Below are 18,127 nucleotides of genomic sequence, written 5' to 3' on the forward strand. Positions count from 1 at the left end.
TATTCATGACCCTAACCCTATTCATTACCCTAACCCTATTCATTACCCTAACCCTAGCCATTACTGTAACCCTAACCCTATTCATTACCCTAACCCTATTCATTACCCTAACCCTATTCATTACCCTAACCCTATTCATGACCCTAACCGAATTCATGACCCTAACCCTATTCATTACCCTAACCCTATTCATTACCCTAACCCTAGCCATTACTGTAACCCTAACCCTATTCATTACCCTAACCCTATTCATTACCCTAACCTTATTCATTACCCTAACCCTATTCATTACCCTAACCCTAGCCATTACTGTAACCCTAACCCTATTCATTACCCTAACCCTATTCATTACCCTAGTCCTATTCATTACCCTAACCCTAGCCATTACCCTAACCCTATTCATGACCCTAACCCTATTCATTACCCTAACCCTATTCATTACCCTAACCCTATTCATTACCCTAACCCTAGCCATTACTGTAACCCTAACCCTATTCATTACCCTAACCCTATTCATAACCCTAACCCTATTCATTACCCTAACCCAATTCATTACCCTAATCCTATTCATTACCCTAACCCTAGCCATTACCCTAACCCTATTCATTACCCTAACCCTATTCATGACCCTAACCCTATTCATGACCCTAACCCTATTCATTACCCTAACCCTATTCATTACCCTAACCCTATTCATTACCCTAACCCTAGCCATTACTGTAACCCTAACCCTATTCATTACCCTAACCCTATTCATTACCCTAACCCTATTCATTACCCTAACCCTATTCATTACCCTAACCCTATTCATTACCCTAACCCTATTCATTACCCTAACCCTATTCATTACCCTAACCCTATTCATTACCCCAACTCTATTCATTACCCTAACCCTATTCATTACCCTACCCTAAGGCCGCGATTCAATACGATCGCAGGTTATAGTCATTGCAGCTTTTAAAGGCAATGTTGGGGAGATCCCTTTCACGGTAAACGCTGCTTATGTCAGATCAATTGGAAATTGCCCTTAAAAGCTGCAATAACCCATGATCGGATTTAATCTTGGCCTAACCGCTTTATGTCTACATCGAGGGTATACCCTAACCCTAACCCTAACCCTATCCATTACCGTAACCCCAACCCTGTTGTGTTAAATCAATTCTATTAATTCCTAGATTATTCATGGTGTTGTGTAACCCTAACCCTATTCATTACCCTAACCCTATTCATTACCCTAACTAATCCTATTCATTACCCTAACCCCTAGCCATTTCCGAATCGCAATGTGTCAAATTCTGCAACATCCCAGGCGAGACACGTCAGTTGTTGTGTTAAACCCGTTTTATTCATTCCCAGATCAGTCATGGTAGTGGACTCTATCAGCATTGAGCTATGTGTACAGAAGTGTACCGCTGTTTCAGTCACACACACACACACACTCACACACACACACACACACACACACACACACACACACACACACACACACACACACACACACACACACACACACACACACACACACACACACACACACACACACACACACACACACACACACACACACACACACATACAATTGTTTTTCTTTATTGTGTTATCATGGACTATTTGCACATTTTATGATTCAACATTAGAAACAAGGATGATCCATCAATCTTTGCAAAAAGCCTGTGTCTTTTGAATTTAGTTTGACAGCAAATAGACCTAATTTCAGACAGAGGTGAGTAAATCCAGTTGTATTGCTGTGACTGTAGGTATGTAATGGTATAGACAAACTGAAGGATGTTTGTCAATTAATTCATCTAATAAAACATACTTTTATAAAATATGGAATTTAATATATTTTTTTTAAGCATCTCGATAAAGATCCGGAAACATTATTAAAATGACACCATAGTTATGCAATGCATATTCAGGGAATATGAGGTTCTGCTCTAATAAAAAGAGACACAACCACCTATTAAGTCCTACAGAATTGCACAAGAAAAGCATTCTCTTGATTGCACAGAGAAGCTAGGACCATAAATTATATTGTTTTCAGGGTATTTAGATAAAAACATTCCACATACAGAACTTTTCCTATTCTTAGTTTTCCCCTTCTAACCACCACAGAGTCAAAACAGTGACACATCACATTAAGTCATCATCCATACATCTTCTCTACAGTAGTTGTGCGCTATGCAGCTGTAACAGGGAGAGAACACAATGCTTCTCTCCCATGGTCATTCAAAGGTTTACTGTGTGAGTTTGTCTCTCTTGTTGAAACTGGTCTCCTCCTCAATGGAGGAGACTTGGGACTTCTGAGTTTTTTTGCTGTTTGTCCATTGTCAGGTGCAGGGTCTTCTTGTGCCATGTTAGTTTTGGAGTCGGGGGCTGGTTCTCAGGGGAACCATAAGAGAAGCTGTGTGTTCGGGGACACAGCTGAATGCTCCAGCCCCTGTCAGTCTCTCTCTTACTGTATGCTAGGCTATCACTCAGATCCATTATAACATATTCTTCTAATAAATTCATTTTCATAAAATCTCTCTTTGTATACAACAAAAATTAAAATTGTCTGTGGAGATTAAGGCAGTCCATCCATTTTTACAAACAAGACACATAACTCACAAAACATATCTGAATAGGAAAAACAATGATGAAAATGTCCCATGGACTTGATAGGCTACTGTACTCGAGTCCCTTCATATCCGTCCTCTGGAAGTTTCAACCTCTCAAAGAAGAAGTCTTGAAAAGTTCACCAAAATGTCACCCAGACAATCTTATAGTAGTCATAGATCTATTCCCATGAAGTTCCACTAGGCCTCAGAAGCCTGGGGCTAGATTTGACATTCGGCTGGCTGGAGAAGTCTGGAGGCTGAAGTTACACATGCACTGAGGGCACACTCCTGTTGAGCACCTGAACACGCATCAGCTGTACACTGGTCAAGATCTTCTTCTGGTGGCCCATCAGTGTCACCCCCAGTCTGTGTATATCCCTGTAGGACACAGAGATGGAACAAAGTCACACACACATCAGTGATCACATGCATTAACACACATTAGATATGATAGAACAAGTTTCTGTTAAGCACATTATGGCAACTGCATCCATGACATTTGGATAATGTGATTAGAGTGTGATGTTGTGAGAGTAGGACTGTAGTGTGCTGTCAGCGTGGAGCTGTGGTCTGGCCCCTTACCCTTGGTTCATGCTTATGACGTGGCCCAAGGTCTGGTAGCCTCCTACAGCAAAGTGGTCCTTGTATCGGCCCATCTTGATGGTATCCAGCCACTCATCCACGGAACTACAGCTGCTGAAGTCTGGGATACTTCTGTCCATCATGGGAGGTGTGCCTAACCTGGGGGATAGAGAGAGACCGAGAGAAAAGAGGGCGAGAGAGAGCGAGAGACCGCGAGAGACAAAATGGAGAAAAAAAAGTGAAAGAGAGAGAGAGAGGAGGAAGAAAAGGTGGTAGGAAAAAGATAGAGAAAAGGGAGAGCGGAGGCATGAGGAAAGAGAGAGATGAAAAAAAGGGTATTGAAATGCAATAGCAGCTAAGGCAGAAAATCAATAGCAGTTAAAATGATAGAGAAGAGGTGGCTGCTCTGATTGCAGGATGGCTGGTTTGGCTAGATTAATACAGGGAGAAATCCTTAACACCCCCCCTTCCCTCCTCATTCCTCCATCTCCCCTTCTTCCTCCTGACATGCACCAGGGATCCGGGACCCGGGATCTGAACGGAGCGATTTAACACGGGTCCAACTCTAGCTTCAGCCGCTATTCTCTCTGCTCTCTGATTCACAAACGATCAATGTCAATATCACAGGCTCTTATTTAACCGAGAGCGCGTCAATCAGAGATGAGCTTATTGGAAAACGAACACGGCCGTTCCTTGCTCCCCTAAGGCAACCCGTCTCCCTCGCGTCAGCCGGGAAGTTTGGGGGAAACTTTGGGCTGTAACTTTATCCCACAGCTTATGTATGACAGATGAGCTGAGAGTGGATTTGCAGCCCTTTGTCCAGACAATGGCTCCCAAGCAATCTGTATTGCCCAGGCGATGGTGGCCTAGCAGCCTGCTCACCTGCACAGCGTGTCCATGGACTTAAGGTTCTCCGGGTTCCGGATAAGCTTGTCTAGAACCGTAACAATCTGGCAGAAGCGAGGCCTCTCGTTCCGGTCTTTCTGCCAGCAGTCCAGCATGAGAGTGTGTAGAGCACCTGGACAGCTCATTGGAGCAGGCAGCCTGTAGCCCTCCTCTACTGATTTTATCACCTACACACACACACACACACACACACACACACACACACACACACACACACACACACACACACACACACACACACACACACACACACACACACACACACACACACACACACACACACACACACACACACACAGAGAGATATGCAGGTATCATTACACACACATACAGTACATGTGTTTTTTGCGTGTGTGTGTCCACTCTACTCACATCTCGGTTGGTGAGGTTCCAGTATGGCCTCTCCCCGTATGACATCACCTCCCACATGACCACGCCGTAGCTCCACACGTCACTGGATGAGGAGAACTTCCTGTAGGCGATGGCCTCCGGTGCTGTCCAGCGGATCGGAATCTTACCACCCTGAAGGGAACAGCACCAGACTAGAGCCGACACTGGCATTTCACCACGGAATAGAAAACAGAACCTGAACTCGAGAACTAGGGCTACAACAGTATTAGAACCTAGTGCATATTAGAGTTTTAGAATGTAGCTATCATGAGAGTGTGAACTCACGCTGGTGGTGTATGCTGCATCAGGATCGTCCTCCAGGACTCTGGACAGGCCGAAGTCAGACACCTTACACACCAAGTTGCTGTTGACCAGGATGTTACGAGCTGCCAGGTCGCGGTGGATGTAGCCCAGGTCTGCCAGGTAGGTCATACCTGCCGCGATGCCACGCATCACGCCCACCAACTGGATTATAGTGAACTGACCATCATGTCTCTGAGAGGAAGAAGGGGAGAGAGGAGAAGAACTGGATTGAGATGTAGAGAAAGATTGTAGTATTTGTTACAGGCATATGGATTGAGATCTCTGATGTCAAGTCTTTCAAAAACAATTTTTAAATGTGTTCACAAGAGAAAGAAAGTGAGGGAATCTGATAGAAAGAGGGAAACTGTATGTGAAAAAGAGATGAAATCCAAATAAAGCATTGTTTTATTTATACAGCACATTTCAGACATGGAATGCAACGCAATGTGCTTCAAAGGAAAATATACTGAACAAAAATATAAACGCAACATGCAATAATTTCAAAGATTTTACTGAGTTACAGCTTATTTGAGGAAATCAGTCAATTGAAATGAATTAATTTGGCCTTAATCTATGGATTTCACATGACTGGGAATACAGATATGCATCTGTTGGTCACAGATACAGTGCCTTGCGAAAGTATTCTGGCCCCCTTGAACTTTACGACCTTTTGCCACATTTCAGGCTTCAAACATAAAGATATAAAACTGTATTTTTTTGTGAAGAATCAACAACAAGTGGGACACAATTATGAAGTGGAACGACATTTATTGGATATTTCAAACGTTTTTAACAAATCAAAAACTGAAAAATTGGGCATGCAAAATTATTCAGCCCCTTTACTTTCGGTGCAGCAAACCCCCTCCAGAAGTTCAGTGAGGATCTCTGAATGATCCAATGTTGACCTAAATGACTAATGATGATAAATACAATCCACCTGTGTGTAATCAAGTCTCCGTATAAATGCACCTGCACTGTGATAGTCTCAGAGGTCCGTTAAAAGCGCAGAGAGCATCATGAAGAACAAGGAACACACCAGGCAGGTCCGAGATACTGTTGTGAAGAAGTTTAAAGCCGGATTTGGATACAAAAAGATTTCCCAAGCTTTAAACATCCCAAGGAGCACTGTGCAAGCGATAATATTGAAATGGAAGGAGTATCAGACCACTGCAAATCTACTAAGACCTGGCCGTCCCTCTAAACTTTCAGCTCATACAAGGAGAAGACTGATCAGAGATGCAGCCAAGAGGCCCATGATCACTCTGGATGAACTGCAGAGATCTACAGCAGAGGTGGGAGACTCTGTCCATAGGACAACAATCAGTCGTATATTGCACAAATCTGGCCTTTATGGAAGTGGCAAGAAGAAAGCCATTTCTTAAAGATATCCATAAAAAGTGTTGTTTAAAGTTTGCCACACCTGGGAGGCACACCAAACATGTGGAAGAAGGTGCTCTGGTCAGATGAAACCAAAATTGAACTTTTTGGCAACAATGCAAAACGTTATGTTTGGCGTAAAAGCAACACAGCTCATCACCCTGAACACACCATACCCACTGTCAAACATGGTGGTGGCAGCATCATGGTTTGGGCCTGCTTTTCTTCAGCAGGGACAGGGAAGATGGTTAAAATTGATGGGAAGATGGATGGAGCCAAATACAGGACCATTCTGGAAGAAAAACCGATGGAGTCTGCAAAATACCTGAGACTGGGATGGAGATTTGTCTTCCAACAAGACAATGATCCAAAACATAAAGCAAAATCTACAATGGAATGGTTAAAAAATAAACATATCCAGGTGTTAGAATGGCCAAGTCAAAGTCCAGACCTGAATCCAATCGAGAATCTGTGGAAAGAACTGAAAACTGCTGTTCACAAATGCTCTCCATCCAACCTCACTGAGCTCGAGCTGTTTTGCAAGGAGGAATGGGAAAAAATGGCAGTCTCTCGATGTGCAAAACTTATAGAGACATACCCCAAGCGACTTACAGCTGTAATCGCAGAAAAAGGTGCCGCTACAAAGTTTTAACTTAAGGGGGCTGAATAATTTTGCACGCCCAATGTTTCAGTTTTTGATTTGTTAAAAAAGTTTGAAATATCCAATAAATGTTGTTCCACTTCATGATTGTGTCCCACTTGTTGTTGATTCTTCACAAAAAAATACAGTTTTATATCTTTATGTTTGAAGCCTGAAATGTGGCAAAAGGTCGCAAAGTTCAAGGGGGCCGAATACTTTCGCAAGGCACTGTACCTTAAAAAAATGGGCTTCAGGAATTCGTCATTGAATTTTTGTGCATTCAAATCGATAAAATGCAATTGTGCTCATTGTCTCTAGTTTATGCCTGCCCATACCATAATCCCACCGCCACCATGGGGCACTCTGTTCACAACATTGACATCAGAAAACCTCCCGCCCACATGACGCCATACACATGGTCTGCGTTTGTGAGGCCAGTGGGACGTACTGCCAAATTCTCTAAAACAATGTTGGAGGCGTCTTATGGTAGAGAAATTAACATTCAATTCTCTGGCAACAGCTCTGGTGGACCTTCCTGCAGTCAGCATGCCAATTGCATGCCAACTTGAGACCTCTGTGGCATTGTATTGTGTGACAAAAATGCACATTTTAGAGTGGCCTTTTATTGTCCCCAACACAAGGTGCACCTGTGTAATGATCATGCTGTTTAATCAGCTTCTTGATATGCCACACCTGTCAGGTGAATTGATGATTATCTTAGCAAAGGAGAAATGTTCACTAACGGATGTAAATACACGTGTGCGCAACATTTTAGAGAAATAAGCTTTTTGTGCGTAAGGAACATTTTGGGGATCTTTTATTTCAGCTCATGAGACATGGGACCAACACTTTACATGTTGCATTTAGATTTTTGTTCAGTATATATAAAAACAGAAAATCAACAAACCCTCAGGAAAGAGTCCAGAGATCCATTCTCCATGTACTCAGTGATGATCATGACTGGTTTACCTGGAGGAATGGAGGGATGGGAGTAAGGGAGTGTGGGGGAGGGAGTGAGGCAGGAACCACAGTAACTAAACTTACAGCAGATAACTTACTTATTGCATTTAATTGAATTTAGCTGAAAAGAAATGTAATTGCAGCAAACTGAAAATGGAGTTGAATCAAAACAAATGGAATCTTACTGCGTGTGACCACTCCCTCCAGGTGGATGATGTTAGGGTGGTCAAACTGGGCCATGATTGATGCCTCAGCCAGAAATTCTCTCCTCTGCTTGTCACTGTATCCTGCCTTCAGTGTCTTCAAAGCCACCGGGATGTCTCTCTTCCCTGGGAGACGCATCCGCCCGTAACACACCTCCCCAAACTCACCTGGAGACACACACAAACACACACATACACAATTCAGGTTGAGATATAGTATATGCCTCCCTGACAACACTATAGACGGATATATCCATTGATTGAAAAATGTATTCAAACAAAAACAAAAAAACATACACTACTGTTCAAAAGTTTGGGGTCACTTAGAAATGTCCTTGTTTTTGAATGAAAACCAATTTTTTGTCCATTAAAATAACATAACATTTATCAGAAATACAGTGTAGACGTTGTTAATGTGGTAAATGACTGTTGTAGCTGGAAACGGCTGATTTTTAATGGAATATCTATATAGGCGTACAGAGGCCCATTATCAGCAACCATCACTCCTGTGTTCCAATGGCACATTGTGTTAGCTAATTCATGTTTAGCATTTTAAAAGGCTAATTGATCATTAGAAAACCCTTTTGCAATTATGTTAGCATATCTGAAAACTGTTGTTCTGATTAAAGAAGCAACAAAACTGGATTTCTTTAGACTAGTTGAATATCTGGAGCATCAGCTTTTGTGGGTTCAATTACAGGCTCAAAATGGCCAGAAACAAAGAACTTTCTTCTGAAACTTGTCAGTCTATTCTTGTTCTGAGAAAGGAAGAAACTGAAGATCTCGTTCAATGCTGTGTACTACGAAATACTGTCTACACTGTATTTCGGATCAATTTCATGTTATTTTAATGGACAAAAAAATGGCTTTTCTTTCAAAATCAAGGGCATTTCTAAGTGACCCCAAACTTTTGAATGGTAGTGTATGTACAGAATATTTCTCCTTTGTGCTCTGAAAAGTCCTGGAACATGTCATTACATGTCTTTCCCTTTCCTCTTCTGTGTCTTATCAACAACTGCCATTCTAAAGGTCATTGTTAACAGACGTGATTATGACGCCTGTGTGTTGCCATTTCCTGCTGTGCCAATATGATGTTAGTATTCCCTGTGTGTTTGATTGATAGCCCCATGCGACGCTCTGATTCCACTGTGCCATCCCTCTCCACTGCACACCTCAGCATTTACGTCAGCCAATGATTTTCAGTTTACCTGAGCCAATGATTTTCTCCAGTTTGATCCTGGAAGCTTCAATTTCTCTGGCAAACTCATGGACGGCCTGGCAGGGGTCCTCGTAGGTGTGTGGGTCGATGTAGAAACGTGCGTCGGGGAATGACACTAAAATAAACAACATTAGCATCTGGTCACATACCACTGGATGGAAACAATATGCTTCACATGAGTGAGTGAGTGAGTGTGTGAGTGAGAGAGAGAGAGAGAGAGAGAGAGAGGGAGAGAGAGAGAAAGAGAGAGAGAGGGGGAGAGGGAGAGAGGGGGAGAGAGAGTGAGGGGAGAGAGAAAGCGAGAGAGAGGGGGAGGGAGGAGAGAGAAGAGAGAGAGAAAGAGAGAGAGAGGGGGGAGAGAGAGGGGGGGAGAGAGAGAGAGAGAGAGAGAGAGAGGGGGGAGAGGGAGAGAGAGAGAGGGAGAGAGAGAGAGAGAAAGAGAGAGAAAGGGGGGGAGAGGGGGTCGGTGGGGGGGGAGAGAGAGAGAGAGAGAGAGAGAGAGAGAGAGAGAGAGAGAGAGAGAATATGCCATTTAAAAGTATGAACTTGGATACCCACATAAGCTTTGCAAGCATCTCTCAGAGAGAGAGAGAGAGAGATCATTTCTACCTGAACAAATCTGAATCAAAAGGGAAGTGAACTGTGTACATTGAGGATGAACATTATTACCACTTGAGTGAAGACTAGGAAGGGAAATATTATAATAATAGACTAGTAATAATAATACAAACGCACCATGGCCATTCTGGTAGTGCATCTTCTCCTCATCAGAGTCCTGGAAGGCCTTGCTATAGCCACAGTGTCTGTATCACAAACACACAGAAACATGTAAATGTCACTATGTTGTGATGCTGTTTTCTACTTTGTATTTCCAAGTCTTCTCTGGTGTATGGTTTATATAGAGCATCACGTTGTATGTTAAAACTCTTCAGTCTCATCATAGCAGTTAATTCACTCTAACAGGCCTTTTTCACATGTAAGTCTTCAAAATAGTTCAGAGTCTAGACACTTCTCACTGTTTTCCTCTCTTTCTGTCTTCCAGCTCCAAACGAACTCGGCTTGAAAATGTTAACAAGTTGGAAATAGTTAAGCGCAATTAAATCAATTATTTGTGGAAGAGTTGTAGAACTCAGAAGAGGGAATTGAAGGAGAGGGATATATATGTAAAACACATTTGCATGGTTACTTAACCAAATGAATTGCCATTATAATTAAACTCACTGTTTAGAACACTGAGGTACAGTGCCTTGCGAAAGTATTCGGCCCCCTTGAACTTTGCGACCTTTTGCCACATTTCAGGCTTCAAACATAAATATATAAAACTGTATTTTTTTGTGAAGAATCAACAACAAGTGGGACACAATCATGAAGTGGAACGACATTTATTGGATATTTCAAACTTTTTTAACAAATCAAAAACTGAAACATTGGGCGTGCAAAATTATTCAGCCCCCTTAAGTTAATACTTTGTAGCGCCACCGTTTGCTGCAATGACAGCTGTAAGTCGCTTGGGGTATGTCTCTATCAGTTTTGCACATCGAGAGACTGAAATTTTTCCCATTCCTCCTTGCAAAACAGCTCGAGCTCAGTGAGGTTGGATGGAGAGCATTTGTGAACAGCAGTTTTCAGTTCTTTCCACAGATTCTCGATTGGATTCAGGTCTGGACTTTGACTTGGCCATTCTAACACCTGGATATGTTTATTTTTTAACCATTCCATTGTAGATTTTGCTTTATGTTTTGGATCATTGTCTTGTTGGAAGACAAATTTCCGTCCCAGTCTCAGGTCTTTTGCAGACTCCATCAGGTTTTCTTCCAGAATGGTCCTGTATTTGGCTCCATCCATCTTCCCATCAATTTTAACCATCTTCCCTGTCCCTGCTGAAGAAAAGCAGGCCCAAACCATGATGCTGCCACCACCATGTTTGACAGTGGGTATGGTGTGTTCAGGGTGATGAGCTGTGTTGCTTTTACGCCAAACATAACGTTTTGCATTGTTGCCAAAAAGTTCAATTTTGGTTTCATCGGACCAGAGCACCTTCTTCCACATGTTTGGTGTGTCTCCCAGGTGGCTTGTGGCAAACTTTAAACGACAATTTTTATGGATATCTTTAAGAAATGGCTTTCTGCGCTTTTAACGGACCTCTGAGACTATCACAGTGCAGGTGCATTTATACGGAGACTTGATTACACACAGGTGGATTGTATTTATCATCATTAGTCACTTTGGTCAACATTGGATCATTCAGAGATCCTCACTGAACTTCTGGAGAGAGTTTGCTGCACTGAAAGTAAAGGGGCTGAATAATTTTGCACGCCCAATTTTTCAGTTTTTGATTTGTTAAAAACGTTTGAAAAATCCAATAAATGTCGTTCCACTTCATGATTGTGTCCCACTTGTTGTTGATTCGCAAGGCACTGTATAATAAGAACTGGAGACTGTGTCCAAAATGTCTGCTGTTGTTTTCAAGGTAATCTACTCACTTTCACACATGCCGTTTCACGCACCGTCTACTGTAAATCCGAGTTGCGTTCTGTTTCTACGTACCAACATCACATGTGCACTAGCGCACAGGGAGCAGCATGAGCAGTGACAACATCATTACGTCATCCAAAAATATGGCAGACATTGGATGAATTAAGTATCTTCGGCTGTGAGTGATGATTTTTTTTGTTGCCTCAATTATTATGTTAATAATTAAATGGATATTTGGTGCACAAAGGTGATGACGAAAGTGACTTACTAGGAATTTTCTAATCTGACTTCTTTCTCTATGTGGCCGTGTATGGAAATGGTCTTTCTGGGGCGGGTGTCAGTTAAACTGCAGTACTGAGGCAAAACTGTAGGTGCAGTCGAAACCTTGCTTCTCGACAGGAACCCTGGCCCCTTGGTTTAGAATTACACAACTCAACTGGGTCGGAACATTTCCTGCGCAGAAACTCTGTGAGATGACTTGACTTTCCACTGTTGTAATCTAGAGTGAGAACTACTCTGTACTAATTAAAACCATTAGTGGAACAACGTTAGAGAGATTATCTCCTTACGTTTCCTGTTTGATGGAAATATCACAGTGCTGTTGGGGTTTGAGGTTGCAGACAGACACACCATGGAAACAGTTACCGTAGCATAAGAGCCTATGGGGTTTAGAGGTGATCATATGGATTTCAATGCATAAGGTTAGTGGACATCACAGGCAGATAAAGAACAACAAAGTAATGCTAATATAAACATTTACCCTACTATAAATGAATCCTATGGAGATGATAGTAACATTTACTTGAACCCTCCTTGAGGTAGTGTAAAAAGATATCCCACATACATATGTGAATGACGTAGAGTCAGAGAGGACTCGTCCACATCACGGGTAGTGGTGTAGTGTAAGAAAGTGTTGCCTTGCCGTTTCCTGCAGATGACGATGGCCAGGAAGGTGACGAGGCCAGAGACCAGGACCATACAGATCCAGATGATGGTCATAGTGTCGTAGCGCAGAGGAACTGGACACACAACAACACAACCAGTTAGTGGCAGAGTGAGAGACAAAGACAGTGTGTGTGTTAAAACGTGTAATGTGTGTCTGTGAGACTGCATGCGTGTGTGTGTGTGTTCTATGCTCTTTGAGGCTTGGATCAGCAGCAGGTTTCCTGACAGGGGTGACCCTCACACAAATCACAGATCAATAACAATAAGGGATTGTCTGAAGACTTCCTGGTCCCACTGACACTGACGGCTCTTTAACCAGTAGCATGCTGTGCTGTCTGGGTTAACATACACTAACTCCCCTGTGGCTGACAGGTTTACACAGTAGTCCACATATCTACCAACAGACACTTCTATCAAGCCTCTCTATAGTTACTAGGAATGTGTACAAATACTTGTGCATCGCTGGGTGGGCCCAGGTGGGTTGTATATCGCTGGGTGGGTCCAGGTGGGTCGTGCACCGCTGGGTGGGACCAGGTGTGTCGTGCATCACTCAAATAGGTGGTGTTGGGTGAGGTGCGTTTTCACCCATAGAAAACAATGTACTTTGAAACCTCAGTGTTTTGTTGTTTTATTGATGGTCACTGCTCCATGGCTTCTTCTCTGATTATCTTACTTGCTTTCCCGGTCTGGATCTCCACGTTCTGGCTGAAGCGTCCGCAGCCTGCCGAGGTTCTGGCCCGGACCTGGAAGATGTACCTGGTACCGGGCTTCAGACCAGACACCCGGGCCGTAGTCCCCTTGGCCTTCAGGGTGGAGTAACTCTGCTGCTCCTTATCCTGGTGGAGGAGAGAGGTTAGGGAGGAGGAGAGGAGGGTAGGAAGGGGTGGAGCACAGGAGAGATGATAAAGGCTGTCTATACAAAGCTGTGTTTACATTTCTGACTAACATCCACCTTAGCAGTAAACCCGGGAGTTTGGCCAAATTAAGACATTAACACAGCAGCCACACTAATCTGTCTGTACTATCAAGATGCATGTGTTCATGACATTATTACTTCAATCTATACACACTCCCCTGTCTCCAGGGACCAATCCGCTGTGGGGTGTGATGTGGTATTTACATATGCCCTGGTCTGGTGTGTGTGCCTCCTGTGCTGGTCAGATCACTCATACCCCATTAGCTGTGTGTCAGAGCATGCAGAACAACACAGCAATTAGCTTGTCACCCTCCGCTTTCAGGCTTACCCACACGCTCACTGTCACTTTCACCTATCAGCCCAGATCAGCCCCACCCACACACAGTATTTATCTACTGTACCTTCTCGTAGTATTTGACGTCATACTCCAGTATGACTCCGTTGGGCTGGTCTGGTTCGTGCCACAGCAGAGTGACACTATTCTGACTTGCGTTCTCTTGACGAATCGCAATTACCTGGGATGGGGCTGAACAGGAAGCAAGAAAAAGGAAGTACACAACACATAAATTAATAGAGAACCAGAACAGACAGGGCAGCCCTACATGTAAACAGCAATCAAATCCAATAGAGATCATACAGGATACTGTAACCTACTGTAGCTGTTGAGATGTTGTTTTTAATTCTAGGTAAACTGTATTTCTTTTCTATGTAAATTGACCTTCATGAATAAAATGTTATGTAATAAATCCATACAGGTATCCCCTACCTGCCTGGTTCGTAGTGATGTTGACAGAGGCGAAGGGCGGCGGCTTGTTGCTCAGATGAGTCACTGCATTCATCGCTAGGATGCGGAAGGTGTAGTTGGCGTGGGCAACCAGGTTTAGAACAGTCACCCAGGGTTCGGTCAGAGAGCTCTGCCGGGGAACGAACCGCACCGGTACCACACCGGCACGGTCCACTGTCCCTCCACCCCCTCCTCCCACCCCCCCTCCACCACTGGTTGTCCCTGCTGTACAGTCCTCACACTGCCCCCCCTCCCCAGAACACTTCTGACAGAGCACACCGTACAGCAGGTCACTGCGACCCCCAGACTCCAGAGGTCGCCCCCACTCAAGATTCACTGACGTCCCATTAACTGATGATATCACGTTTACTGGAGCTGTTGGGGGGCCTGAGGAGAGGAGCGATAGAAAAAGAGAGGGAAGAAAATAATTAGAAGGGAGGAGAGAAAGTTACGTTTGCATGTTTTTTTCTTGCCTATCACCTGAAAAAGTTGGAGGTGCTTCTATTATCTTGTTCAGAAATCAAAATAGTTATTACAGATAATTATGTCTAAATCACCCAGGGCATTCAGAGAGATGGGTGCAGGATGCAGCATGTAGGGGTGTTGTGTGTGTGTGACGTACGTGTGCAGGGTGCAGCAAGGGTGTCGGTGGGGGCTCTGTAATGACTGGAGTCACAGGGGCAGGAGAGGGCAGCTCTGGTCTCTGAGTGGCTTTGTAGAGGACACTTCCCACACAACCCATCACCTGCTACTGGCTTATAGAAACCCACCTCACACGCTGCATGGGGAGAGAGGAGGAGGGGAGAGGGGTGGAAAGAGGGGAGGAGAGATGGAGGATGGAGGAGGATATGCCATTTTAAAATATGCTTTGAAAATATCAGCTTTGGTCTACCACACTATTTCTAGAGCAAAACCCCAACAGTCAATATGTAATTGGAATCCTGCATAAAAGCACTGACTTGAGAGGAGGGGGAGAAGAAAGTTAAGACTTTTTCACACACACATTTGGGCCAAAGAGGCTGTGCACTGTTGATACTCCCATAGGGAACATTAGAATCTAGACCACGTTTCAACCTTATTCAGCACACGTACTACATATTCACTTTCAACTCAGCACTGATGAATAATACAGGCTCCTCTGATAAATATATTCTCTTTAGAATGCAGAAACAGGGTGTATGGAGCTGTGGAAACAGAAACTTTCTAATATATCTGGCAACATCATGGGTTCATCTTAACTGCCTCAGTAAAAATTTAAAAAGGTTTGGCAAAATGTCTCTTATAGGTTAAGGATGACCTTCGTATAACCTTATTTTGACCATTGGCTACAATAAATAAATAGATCAAAACATGTGTATTACACATCAAAATGTAGAAACTTTGGTAGTGTAGTTGTATTGTTCAGCACTCAATGTTGTTGATGATATTTCTTTATGCCTTTCCATAATTTATGAGTCTCTAAATACGTCTTCAATTTCCAATGAACCCTGACATGTAAGAGTGTCAGTAGCATATTGATAGTGTATACCATCTGGATTACACACACACACACACACACACACACACACACACACACACACACACACACACACACACACACACACACACACACACACACACACACACACACACACACACACACACACGGACACACGCACTCACACACACACACGGACACACGCACTCACACACACACATTCAGACACACACACATACAGACACACACACACACATACAGGGACACACACACTGTCTGGATCACAACCAGATTAAAAGGCAGGGGCTGATATCGCACCTCTCTTTCACCGTCAGTGTCCCCCAAGGAACCAGAAACTACTTCTATTTGCAATATTTATCCCAGACTGCTTTCTCTCCTCCCTTTTATCCCGTTAATCCCACCATCCCTTGATGTTTTTTGTGAAGCTCCTGAGTTGAAAAGCAGGTCAGGATAAACATCGGAACAGCTCGCTCATCAAGGAGGGAGGCTGCTGACACTTTGAAGTCTCTGACAGATTTACCAGCAAGCACACTCAGCAACACACACACACTCACTAACACACATGCACCCAATAACACAAATAATTCAACAAGTACAATTATAAACTTGGTAACACACACACACACACACACACACACACACACACACACACACACACACACACACACACACACACACACACACACACACACACACACACACACACACACACACACACACACACACACACACATTTATCAAAAACGATAATGCTATACACATGACACACAGCACATGCACCCAATAACACAAATAATTCAACAAGTACAATTATAAACTTGGTAACACACACACAGATAAAGTACAATTGAAAGGAGGGCTGGTGTGGATGACCCCTGATGACCTTTCAAACCTAACTCAAATTGGTCTGGCACTCTGAATAAAGTGAGGAAATGAGAGAGAATGGAGACTAGAGACAGCGCAGTGTGTGTGTGTGTGTGTGTGTGTGTGTGTGTGTGTGTGTGTGTGTGTGTGTGTGTGTGTGTGTGTGTGTGTGTGTGTGTGTGTGTGTGTGTGTGTGTGTGTGTGTGTGTGTGTATTGTGTGTATTGTGTGTGTGTGTGTGTGTGTGTGTATTGTGTGTGTGTATTGTTTGGCACGTCAGAGCCTGTCAGCCCAGTGCTGCCGATGCAGGAGTATTTGCATTACAATGAATCTTAATGGCTGTGTGCTGGCTTTGTGTGCTGACCTTGATTTATTCTCAGTATAAGTGGGTAAATAAACAACACGGTATAGAAAGAGGAGTTGGGAAAGCAAATCACAGACTTGAGGAGACTGAGGGGGAACGGGACTGGAGGAGAGTCTTCAGTGCCACCTGGTCTTCTGGCAAATGGTCATAAAGTGCTTACTGACATACTGTACATAGCTTTAAACAACATTGAGTTGGTCAAAAGCTGGTGTGGCCAAACTCAAGCAATTTAGCCGGGCACATGTACATGCACGCTTTCTAGTTCTCTTCTGGGACCAAACAGCGGTAACTAATAAGCAGGTAATACTGCCATGCTGGTAGGAGTGATGGATGATTGTGTCAGTAAAGTCATGTGGAAATGGGCCACTGGTGTCTGGTGTGAATCTCTCCAAACTCCTAGATGAGGCCTGTGTCCCACTCTCTGAGTTACTAATCTGACCCCATACTGGAGGCTTTAGAATGATACACTACACCCTCTACGGCTCTGGCCACAAGTACTGTATTGCTCTATATAGAATGGAGAGTCATTTTAAATACAGACATAGTCTCAAATGAGATGTCCCGCTTCCAATTTAGATAAGCCTTATTGATTCAATGACTGAATCTGTCTAGGTACTGCTCAGAGCCAAATGACTGTGGACAGCGGAATGGATGGAGGGGTGGATGGATTGTTGGGGAGTGATAGAGAATGGATGGATGGGATTGTTTTCCCTCAATGGGGGTCAGTAAAGGACAAAGAAGCTGTGATCATATCATTAAAACACAACCATTTCACTCATACATTAATATAACAGGCGGCAGCACAAAAACGTTCTGAAGATATTATATTTGAAAGTAGACGGGACCATAAAAAATAAATTGGGAGTCTTATTGAACTGGGGTGGCAGGTAGCCTAGTGGTTAGAGCGTTGGGCCAGTAACCGAAAGGTTGCTAGATCGAATCCCTGAGCTGACAATGTAAAAATCTGTCATTTTGCCCCTGAACAAGGCAGTTAACACACTGTTACTAGACCGTCATTGTAAATAATAATTTGTTCTTATCTGACTTTCCTAGTTGAATAAAGGTAAAAAATAAGATAATCTCTGTCAATTTGATCATTATT

The 18,127-nt window shown here is 43.4% G+C and overlaps 1 protein-coding gene across 1 annotated transcript in view; it reads right to left on the minus strand.

Annotated features, from left to right (window-relative positions):
* Positions 1 to 1,334: 1,334 nt before the first annotated feature.
* Positions 1,335 to 18,127, minus strand: part of LOC135540040 (ephrin type-A receptor 8-like) — a 111,183-nt gene continuing 94,390 nt past the window's right edge. The window contains exons 6-19 of the mRNA XM_064966349.1: positions 14,923 to 15,078; positions 14,283 to 14,687; positions 13,918 to 14,042; positions 13,274 to 13,436; positions 12,500 to 12,674; positions 9,916 to 9,983; positions 9,170 to 9,295; positions 7,944 to 8,129; positions 7,706 to 7,767; positions 4,764 to 4,973; positions 4,461 to 4,610; positions 4,065 to 4,255; positions 3,183 to 3,341; positions 1,335 to 2,978 (exon numbers count right to left, since the gene is read on the minus strand). Coding sequence (XP_064822421.1) covers positions 2,864 to 2,978; positions 3,183 to 3,341; positions 4,065 to 4,255; positions 4,461 to 4,610; positions 4,764 to 4,973; positions 7,706 to 7,767; positions 7,944 to 8,129; positions 9,170 to 9,295; positions 9,916 to 9,983; positions 12,500 to 12,674; positions 13,274 to 13,436; positions 13,918 to 14,042; positions 14,283 to 14,687; positions 14,923 to 15,078 — 2,291 coding nt within the window. The 3' untranslated portion in view covers positions 1,335 to 2,863. The remainder of the gene's footprint in view (positions 2,979 to 3,182; positions 3,342 to 4,064; positions 4,256 to 4,460; positions 4,611 to 4,763; positions 4,974 to 7,705; positions 7,768 to 7,943; positions 8,130 to 9,169; positions 9,296 to 9,915; positions 9,984 to 12,499; positions 12,675 to 13,273; positions 13,437 to 13,917; positions 14,043 to 14,282; positions 14,688 to 14,922; positions 15,079 to 18,127) is intronic.

This window comes from Oncorhynchus masou, chromosome 5, assembly GCF_036934945.1.
Source record: "Oncorhynchus masou masou isolate Uvic2021 chromosome 5, UVic_Omas_1.1, whole genome shotgun sequence".
Lineage (NCBI taxonomy): Eukaryota > Metazoa > Chordata > Actinopteri > Salmoniformes > Salmonidae > Oncorhynchus > Oncorhynchus masou.